Source organism: Garra rufa, chromosome 23 (assembly GCF_049309525.1).
Source record: "Garra rufa chromosome 23, GarRuf1.0, whole genome shotgun sequence".
Taxonomy (NCBI): Eukaryota; Metazoa; Chordata; class Actinopteri; order Cypriniformes; family Cyprinidae; genus Garra; species Garra rufa.
The window spans coordinates 11,358,411-11,369,398 of record NC_133383.1 but is presented as its reverse complement, the minus strand read 5'-3'; the positions used below and the strand labels follow the sequence as shown (position 1 = coordinate 11,369,398).

The 10,988-nt window shown below is 35.4% G+C and overlaps 1 protein-coding gene across 2 annotated transcripts in view; it reads left to right on the top strand.

Moving 5' to 3' along the window:
* Positions 1-1,418: 1,418 nt before the first annotated feature.
* The window catches only part of ubl3a (ubiquitin-like 3a), a 34,243-nt gene continuing 24,673 nt past the window's right edge, over positions 1,419-10,988 (top strand). The window contains exons 1-2 of one of the 2 annotated variants that reach the window (XM_073829468.1): positions 1,419-1,646; positions 1,742-2,055. In XM_073829468.1, the coding sequence (XP_073685569.1) occupies positions 2,029-2,055 (27 nt within the window). In that variant the 5' untranslated portion in view covers positions 1,419-1,646; positions 1,742-2,028. Of the gene's footprint in view, positions 2,056-10,988 lie in introns of both variants that reach the window. The other variant, XM_073829467.1, reaches the window with a different exon arrangement.

Genomic DNA, 10,988 nt, shown 5'->3' with positions numbered 1-10,988 from the left:
TTTATATCCATTTTTCCTTGCTTTATTTATTTATTTTTTTATTTTCTCCACATGAGCAAATTGTATCATACAATTACAGCTATAATTCATTTATATCACCAGGTGTGTATATATATATATATATATATATATATATATATATATATATATATATATATATATATATATAACCACAAAAGACCCAGAACAAACTTACTTCCAAGTAGGTTAAGGTTGAACGATAGTGGATCCATCATATGATGCAGTTTACGCATGGACAGCATTCTACATGAAGTAAAAGCAAAAGAAAGTAGAACAATTTAATAATAACAGGAGTACATGCTGCGTAAGCTAAAAACAGCAGCCATAAAAATAAATAAATACATAAATGTGACCCTGGACCACAAAACCAGTCTTACGTAGCTTGGGTATATTTGTAGCAATAGCCCAAAATACATTGTATTGCATGGTAAAATTATCAATCAAAAATCATTAGGATATTAAGTAAAGATCATGTTCCATAAAGATATACTTTTCCTACCTTAAATATAGCAAAATGTAATTTTTGATTAGTAATATGCATCGCTGAAAACTTCATTTGGACAACTTTAAAGGTGATTTTCTCAATATTTCGATTTTTTGCACCCTTTTCAAATAGTTGTATCTCGGCCAAATATTGTCCTGTTCTAACAAACCATCAATGGAAAGCTTATTTAGATGATGTATAAATGTCAATTTCAAAAAATTGACCCATATGGTTTTGTGGTCTAGGGTCACAAATAATAACAGTATTGATGATATAGCAATAAGTGAATTCATTATTTAGTATGTTATTTATTAGGAACAATGCGAAGTAGGACAGTCATTATTTGTATTATCATGCTGAAAAACCATCCGATGGTTTGCTGAACTGTCAGCTGGTTTTACAAGGATTTTGAGAGCTTTTCAGCTGGTTGAAATGGGGTACCAGCTTGCCAGCCTGCTAAACCAGCTGAGTACCAGCTTGGCAAGGCTTGTGACACAAGCTTAGACCAGTTTAAACCAGCAAACCATGTTAGGCTTTTTCTTCGGGAGGGTGTAAACCACAATTACGTTGATCTAACAAATGAGGAGTCGCTGATGATTTTACTTGTGGCCACTGTGGTCTCAGTGCAAATGCCACAGGTAAACAATTGGTAAGAACTAGCCTATGTGGTACATAACTGAGTAATGTAACAAAACTGAACACAAAACAACAACACCAAAAAATGCTTAGCATTATATACTTGGAAAAAAAGAATGGGCATATAGCACTTTGAAAAAGTTCACAAATCCTTCCCACTAATTTGTTTATAATGAAACGTATATGGGCGCGCATGGATTTGTGGGCTCGCCTCTCTCTCTCTCTCCGCCTCTTCCTTTAACTACTGGGGGCGTATTCATCCGCGCACACACACACACATACCGATCGACATCGCGCCGTTTTTATCTGCCTCACCAGCTCCGGTTTCCCCACGTTCAGCCTTTCCCCCCGTCAACTGCCGCCATGTTTTTTTGAGGCAGGATGACAGCAGAGAGCGAGCTCAGACGAAGACGGATATAAGACTGAAAATACGTCGAATTACAGCGTTTTTTTCGACCAGGCGACGGTCTATTTTTTATTGCGGACTCGCAAGGAACTCATTTCGGTATATTTGCAAAAACCAACGGCCGAATTGTAGTATTATTTTGTTTTCCTATGGCGTAGGCACATTTTTCCTAATATATATCCTTTTTATTTCAGGATGGGAGGGGGTCCTCCCACATAAAATATAAAATCCACAAATTATTCTTTTCTCCGTTTTGAAGTTTATGCCATGAAAAAGCAAGAAGTCAGAAGCCTGACTGAAGAAGAACAACCTATTCCTGCCTGCGCTTAACTACCTCGACCAGCGAACCTACAGGAATAACCAGACGAGTGATCTCTGCATGAGCAACTGCTTTACCACAAGTCACCTGCTGTCAAAACTTTGTTTTTAAACAAACTGAAGGAAGAAGCTACTTTTAATCTAAAGTGAAGATATTTCAAAGATGACGGGCAACATCCCAGTTGACATGGTAAGAATGTACTCATTCTGCAAAATGTTTAGTGGTGTTTACGATAAAAGTAATGTGCCTTGAAACTAACTAACGTTAGTATCTATTTTCATAGATAGTTTCTAGTAGGTTTTTTAATTACTAAAACATAATCCAGAAATGAAAAAAAAAAATGCAGTTTTAGTATGACTGGCAACTATTATAGAGATAATCATACTTATTTTTTTAGATACTAATACTTAGTCAGTGGTAATTATTTCTTACTAGCCACTATACTGACAAGTTACTATTCAGTTGTGACTTGTCACAGATTAATTACAATAAACAAAATAATACTTACTAGTACCTAATGTTTCTTTGGTAGTAAACTAGAATAGCTACCAGCAATGTGAATAGTTAATAATAACCACAGATCCCCATAAAAATCAATTAAAAAATTGCCATTTGTTACTAGTATCAATGAAGTAGTTACTCGTCACTATTAAAATTCTGACTAGTAGCAAAGGAATGTCTACTGAGTACTTAAATCTAATGAATAGTGAATTACTAGTCGTTTTTGGGCTTAAAAACAAGTACTACAAATAGATACTACCATTACTTAGTTTTAACAAATGTGTTATTACAAATAAGTTAGTGTTTGTCAGAGATTAAAGACGGTTAGTTGATCTCACTGTTGTTTTTGCAAATAAATTCAAACCCAAGAAAATCTAGAGAGTTAAGTGTCTTGGATCACTTTTTGGTCTTCCGGCAATAACCCAATCAAAATTCCACCTTTATCAGGAATGGCAGTAGTGTAAAAGATATCCTATCTGATGGCCTACGCAGTGCTGTTCAGACTGATAATGAGGAAGTGTGATCAGGGAAACTCAAACAGTCACTGCCCTGTTTGCACAACTAAAAACGTCTCGAAATGTGAATCAGATTGAATGCTCAAACCGAAACTCAACTTAGATTCTTTGCTGTCTAGAGGAATGATGTCATAGACTCTTTTAAATCCTCATCGCATGCTTGTGAAATGACATTTGAAGCTTTGCTTCTATAGCATTATGATGTAAGGCTATAATAGATTGGGACGTCTAAACCCCGTGGGTGGTGGTGGTACTGCTAGCGCTCGCCAGTATCCAGAAGGTCGGTGGTTTGAATCCAAGGGCGTGGGAAATCAGCTTATCAACAATAAACTACATCCCTGAATTGTGTTTTAAGATATTGAAGCTAATATCAAAACAAACAAGGACTACTCCTGTTGGCACCAAACTGTAACACAGTGTCCCAGCGTTAGTCAGGCATGCTTTGGATATGCCAAACAGCTGATCTGGCTGTCAAACTCAAGAGATGCCGATGCTCTGACATTGCAGGGACTCCGTTTGATGTAATGTACGCTGAGGGCTGATGTGATCGTCCCTTACAGTGCACATTCAGCTGTCCTTGTTTTTGCCATTGAGTAGAACTGAATGGGCTAATAAATCTGGCCATCAGAAAGGCTTCCTTTTAAAGAGCAATGCCACATATTGTTGATTTAAGGCCAGAAACGTGAGCCGACCCTGATGATGACGATGCATCTCTTTGACGTCTCTACAGGAAGAAAGGTTTTTCTCACACTATGCAAACAGGGGACAAAGTGTTACAGCCCAAAGTCAGGTATTGATTATCTAAGCTAGCATTAGAACGTTTTAAGGTCGTCTTTGAAAACTTAAATCAGCCAAACCTCACAGGAAACAGGAGTGATAGTCATACTCCATTATTACTAGCTTTGAAATGAATGCAGAAGCTGCATGACATTTTTCTACTTTGGGTTTCGGTGTCTATTTTGGGTCTCCCGGAGCAGCATGTTCAGTTTTAGGATGAAATGTCCACGAGGTGAAACTTTGAATCATTGTGTGGTCTCCAGCTGAGGGGCGTTCAGTTGGGGGGTAGGGTTGTCAAACAATAGGAGTGTTTGTGTGTGTGTGTGTGTGTGTGTGTACATACACATCTTGTGGGTGGGCATTTTAATGAATGGGCTTTTTTTTAGTGGAGAGCTCTCACCATTTCAAAGCGACGAAATGTTGTGGAAGCCTTTCGCCTATAGGTGCTACATCAGATATACTTCTTTAAACGAGTCTGCTTTGATCCATTGTGAGACTGAGGTGTGAAGGAGATCTCAATACTCCCTGACAGGACTGTGTCACTTTGTGCGGTGTCATGTGGTATTGTGTCCTCTATGCGTAGGGGTGAATTAGTACGGGAGGAATGTCAAGGAGAGACCTCCCCAATGGCTGTCGTCCATACACTTGTGTAGCATTGCTCAGCACTTTCAGAAGTTTCAATTGTTAGGTGCAAAATGAATTTTGAGGTGCTTGATAAACCTATACACTACCCGTCAAAAGTTTTTGAACAGTGGGATTTACAGCAGTTAAATTGTGAAATGGTTTTACTATTTAAATTAACTGCTTTCTATTTGAATATATTTTAAAATGTAATTTATTCCTGTGACCAAAGATACATTTTCTGCATCATTGCTCCAGTCTTCAGTGTCACATAATCCTTTAGAAATCATTCTAATATGCTGTTTTGCTGTTCAAGAAACATTTATTGTTGTTATCAATATTTAAAACAGTTGAGTACTTTTTTTCAGGATTCTTTGATAAATAGAATGATCCAAAGATCAGCATTTATCTGAAATAAAAAGCTAACATTACAGAGTCAGAATAATTTTTGTGGGGAAATAAATTATAGAAATTAATACTTTTATTTAGCAAGGATGGATCAAATTGATTAAAAGTGATGATATAGACAATAATGTTACAAAAAATTTCTATTTCAGATAAATGCTGTTCTTCTAAACTTTCTATTCATCAAAGAAACCCGAAAAAAGTCTACTCAGCTGTTTTCAACATAATAATAATAAATGTTTTTGAGCAGCAAAGGATCATGTGACTAGAGTAATGATGTTAAAAGTTCAGCTTTGAAATCACAGAAGCATATTACATTTTAAAATATATTCAATAAGAAAACAGTTATTTTAAATAGTAAAATATTTACAGATTTTGGATCAAATAAATGCAAAAATAGATTTTTTAAAACATTAAAAATTCTACTGTTCAAAAACTTTCGACTGGTATTGTGTGTTGAATGAATTTAGACTGAAAGTGAATCAACATCTTGTTATGAGGAGGTAGTTATATTGTTTTAATACAAATACAACCCATTTTATGACTGTAATATGACATTTTGGAGTGAAACGGGATATTTTATGTAAAAGAAAAAGTTGGATAGCTCTTTATTATGTCTATTAGGATTGTTATGATTCATTTAAACATGTTTTTCCTTCAAATAACATGCACTGATAAATGAACAGTAAGAGCAGGAATGTGTATAAGCAAGTAAATGATTTTAAGTTTCATACAAGATGAAGGCACACTAAACATAAATGAGTGTAGAAACAATTTTGGCTTAGAAATTGCTAGTAAATTTCACTATTGATTGCGAAGAAACGGCAAGTAACACATTGAATTAAATGTAAAATGTTGAAGTGAAAGACATTTTTAAAGTGTAATTGCTAAAGTAGCGTGCTTTCTGTTTGCAGAATCAAACCAGCTTTGTCATTGAGTCTTTTGCATAATTATGTAACCAAGCTCAAATCAATAGATCTCATCAGGGAAACAGACAACGGGAGGACGTGGCTATACAAATGAGTCCCTTTGAGGGTTTATTAAGTCATTATAATGTCTGTTTAATGGCAGACAGACCCTCTTCTGACCCCTAACAGCCTACCTGCTATGAACAGCCACTGTTTGAACTCTTGAGAGGTGGCCAAAGCGAGAGAGAACAACAGGAGAAAGGTAGAGGGTAGGTAACGATAAGTGTTTGCGCATTAGAGATGGAAAAAGTGTAGAAAATGTTATGAAACACAACACAGTACCTGCCACGATTCAAAACATTGCGAACGAACCTGCTTCAGCAGCGTGGGAAAAAAGACTCAGCAATTTGGCAAGGTATCAGTTTAAATTTCTCTCACACGCTTTGAAACCTCATTTTTTAAAGCAGTTAAAGTAGTAATAGTAATAGTTTGGAACAAGTGCTAAGTTGAAACTAAATTACAAAATTGGTTGATACATTGATGATACAATGAATCACAATAAAACAGCATAAAGATAGAGATGAAGAACATTTTGGTATCTGTTGTAACTATATGTGTGTACAAGTATAACATGGTGAGGATGATTTGCATAAAATGAATGACTCCAGAGAGTGTTTATGGGTCAGTAAGGGTTAAAGGCTAAAGAGGGAGCGAGAGAGAAGGAGGGGGAGGAAGTAGCTCAGACTCACTCAATAAAGGATCCTTTCAGTAGAGTGAGGAACAATTTACAACAGCTCTGTGAGAGAGGTGCCCGCTCGCGCACATACACATACACACACGCTGTCATGGAAAGTTAGTCTGATTCAACGTCAGTTCGTGTAAATAGAGCTCAGTGCCTTATTATAAGTTGTTTTAACTTCTCTGCGGTGTTTCTGCATATTCATTACTGGACTTGAGTCAACATATATCTGTTTTTACATGTTTCCAAAGGTGGTTCTGTTCGAGCTTTGTGTGAGCTGCGTACTGAGACTAACTGTAGAGGGTTGTTCCACTGTAAACAGTGGCTCTCGCTCGCCTTTGTGACATCATCGCACAAACATTCTCTTGTAGTTCGGTGAAGTCACAGATTGAAATCTCAAGCCAGACTTCCCTTCTCCTAGAGGCCTCTTCATACCGCTCTCTTCTCCTAGCCAAATGTTTTTTTTTCTCTGATGCTAAGACATGATCTAATCGACAATCTGTCTTCGCTTTTTTAAAAACTGTCACTTCTGAGGCAGTCGGTATGGACTGTAGTTAAAACACAGGCTGTAAAACATATTTAATATGGGCTGTTCCCCAATATTGCAGTACTGCTGTCCCACAACCAAAAAACACATTTTAAAAAGCATTTAAAGGATTAGTTCACCTCCACAACAAACATTTACAGATAATGTACTCACCCCCTTGTCGTCTAAGATGTTCATGTCTTTCTTCAGTCGTGAAGAAATTATGTTTTTTGAGGAAAACATTTCAGGAGTTATCTCCATATAGTGGACTTAAATGGTGCCCACTAGGGTTGGGTCGATAGACGATGCCATCGTCCATCGCCGATGGCCGATACACATCACAATGCGATCCTTTGCCCCGCCCCGCAGCAGCAGCAACCCGCTCGCGAAAAACACACACTTAATCACGCTATATAGCCAAATGAAATGCATGCTTTCAATTTCCGCATCTTTACTTATTTTATTGTTATTATTATGAGGAAATAATAACAAGGAAGTTGTTAGCGATCACAATACAAAGTACAGTGAACTCCAAACGAATTACACTAACTAGTTCGTTTACATTAATAAATGAGGCATACGAAAACAGCAGAAAAAAATCTAAATAATTTTAATTAAATTAGATTAAATAAACTACACCAAATATGCTTTTTTCATGGTTTTACCATAACGAACAGAGCTTGAGACACAAAAAACAAGAGAATACAGGGCTCTAGACTAACTTTTTGCACTGGTTGCACTGGTGCGCCTAACTTTTTTTCTTAGGTGCACCAGCACAAAAGTTAGGTGCACCCAAATTTTCAAACGCATCACATTTAACACCGCAGTTTTACAAGTTCACTTTTTTTTTTTACTTTTTTTTTTTTTTTTTTTTTAATCCCTGTCCATATAGGCAATATTGACTTGTAAATGATTAACTAACAATCTGGTCAATATAAAGTTCTTTATTTGAAGCATATTTTTTTCCCCAGTACTTTACCCTACTTTGTGTAATAACGAAAACATTTCAGTGAAAAAATAAGTCCAAAACTCTCTATTTTAACATTTTGAACAATTATTTTTATTTTTATTCTTGTTTTAATTTTTCTCATAATCAAATGAAAGCATAAACATTTATTTATTTTTAATCAAATGAAAAATAAACCTTTTTAATTTTTGGCAAACATATATATGATTTATAAATAGGAATAGATAAACACCTACATTATACTGTACAAAAGTAATACAGGACTAAAATTGTTCTGTTTCATGTTAAACCGTACTTTTATTTTGAAAGGTTGCCGTATGATATGATGCTTTCTCAAATGAAACGGTAAAAGTGACACAGTAGGTTTGGAGATTGAGTTTATCTGTTCATGTGAGATGCAAATGCCAAAAATTAGCGGGAGCATCACGCGTGCTTCAAAAAAAAAAAAAATACACATCTCCACCATTAATACATAGAGGCAAACGGAATATGCAGGATTCATTTTAAACGGTCTTTTTGCCTTTCAGTTTTAATAGACACTAGTCCATATCGCGATTTGAATTAAGTGACAGACCAACTCTTGATTTATCAATCCAGAAATAAACGTATTACGTGGCATTCCGCGCCATAGTAAATTCGGTTTTTATGAATGGAGTCCGCGATCCAGTCCGTGTTTTTGCGGAGGAGGCATTGTAAACGCTTGACAATATAAAGACATCCTGACTGCATCACATGCATTTTCAAACGTACACACACGTACAGGAATATCTGGACCACGGCCAATCAGAGGGGGGGCGGGATCCGTCCTTCATCTCTGATTAGTTTAGACCACGCCACGGTATGGGTCTAATTTGTGTCTGTTGTTGAGCAACAGGGAGACTTTAAGAGTGACGGAGTTTCGTTTTTTCCCCCCTCGAACGGCTGGTCGCACCGGTGCAACCTTTGATTTTTTTTTAGTCGCACCATTGAGAAATTAGGTCGCATGTGCGACCAAATTGGTCGCACTCTAGAGCCCTGGAATATATTTTTTTCCATCGAAATACGAACGTCCAATACAAAGCCTAGTATACATTATAAATAACAGTTTATCATTCAGATACATTGGGAATATGGAAACACATGGAGGTACGTGAGCCCAACGCCTGGTATTTTTAGTTTTGCTTTGTTTTGGTTTCAGCTTTATATATTTTGTTTCATTCCTGTTCTGTTCTGAATACCGTTACATTTAAATGATTCGTTTTGGAGTCATGGTAACTAACTTATAGTTATGATTCTAGTGTTTATAATCCTCCAAATACATCTACATAAACCCAGTAGTGTTACAGTAGTGACCAAAGGGAACACATAATCCGTTATTTAAGGGAAATAAACAAAATTTAGTGCAGTTACGCAATTTGTTGGTATTTTAGTATGTGGTAGTAGTGTTTTAGTATGCAAGTTAAAATTCTGTAATGTTTTGTCAAAAATAAACTATACTGAATTATCAACTAAGATGTTATGATAGTTTTTGGTTCAGAGTATATTCAAACTAATGAATTCTTAAGTTTAAAATCAGTATGATCAACTTTTTGCCTTTTACAAAGAAAAATTGGATTCAAAATACAGCAAATGTATAAATTACACTTGAAATATTGTTAAAATTGTAATTGATTTACCTCAGAAAAAAACTAATAAAATAGCGAAGAATATATTTACAGTGTAGTTGTAAGCAAAATTTTAATAGGTCAAAATAACCTTTTTAATTTATTTATTATTATTATGATCAGTAGTGATGAATTTGGGGAGAGGATAAATGTTTCAAAACTTTCTAAAAATACAATATGAGAATTAACTGCACAACTACTAGAAATGTGTACCTTCAAAATGACACAGTTTGCATACATACAAATTTACAATTCTAACTTTAGACCAATTCTAAATTTAGACCAATGTTTTGATCTGATTCTCATGATACAATTCCAAAATGATTCTCGGCTTACTTTTCTCCTTTTTAATTATTCCCCTGTACATTGAACTGTAGAACATATGATTGGATAAATTAATATAAGATTTTATCAACAGAGAAAAATATCACACTACAATGAAATATGACTGTATTGCCGCATAGCATGCTTGCTGTTTCTTAGAACTGGTGCTTATTTAATACCATTATGCACTCTGTTTGACAGTAATAACAAGAAAAAGCCGTAGGACAGACTAGAGTCATGATTTTTAATGAAAAATCTTCTGTGGGATCGCCTGAAAGAAAAGACAAAAAAATGATTTTCAGTCATGAAGTTGGCGCACAGAGCTTTGTCTCCAGTGCTGTGATAATTCTGTTTGAGAACATGTGCATGATAGTAATAAGAAATGAGAAGGGTGTTTTGCAGGTTTGTAATACAGTAGACTACTATTAAAAGGGCATTTCTATCAGTCAGCCATCTCACTGATGGGGAGGTAAGTGAATGGATCCCCTCCCCTCCCCCCTACTCTCGCTCTCTCTCTCTTTCTGCAGATGTCTGCCCTTTCTCAGCAGTAGGCACGTGGGCAGGGCCTGCAGGGCAGGAGGCTGCCTGCCTTCATCTGGTTACAGGAGATTAGATATTATTTTCTCATGCTCTATCTTTCTTCTTTTTATCTTCTGTGTGTGTTTTTTAAATCCTCATTTTTCCCATTGCTCCATCAGAAAATGAATTATAATTGTATGTCAAAACAAATCTTTTGTTTTTTTATAAAATTACTAATTAATATTATTAAAAGACTTTAATATAATATGTGAATCTTTTAATAATAGTAATTTAGTAATGTAAGAAAAACATATTTTAATGAAATGTGTAAATTTTATAAATAATGTTGATTTAATCTGTATGTTTCCACACTCTGTATACACTGGCGTCCAAAAATTTGGGATCAGTACGATTTTTAAAGAATTCTCTTATGCTCATCTATACTGCATATTGTGAAATATTAATACAGTTTGAAATAATGGCTTTCTATTTAAATATATTTAAAATATAATTTATTATTTAATTAGACATTACTCCAGTCTTCAGTGTCACACGATCCTTCAGAAATCATTCTGAATGCTGATTTATTAGTTTTATTATCAGTGTTGGCAACTGTTGTGCTGCTTAATATGTTTTTGGAACCTGTGATTGTTTTTCAGGATTCTTTGATGAATAAA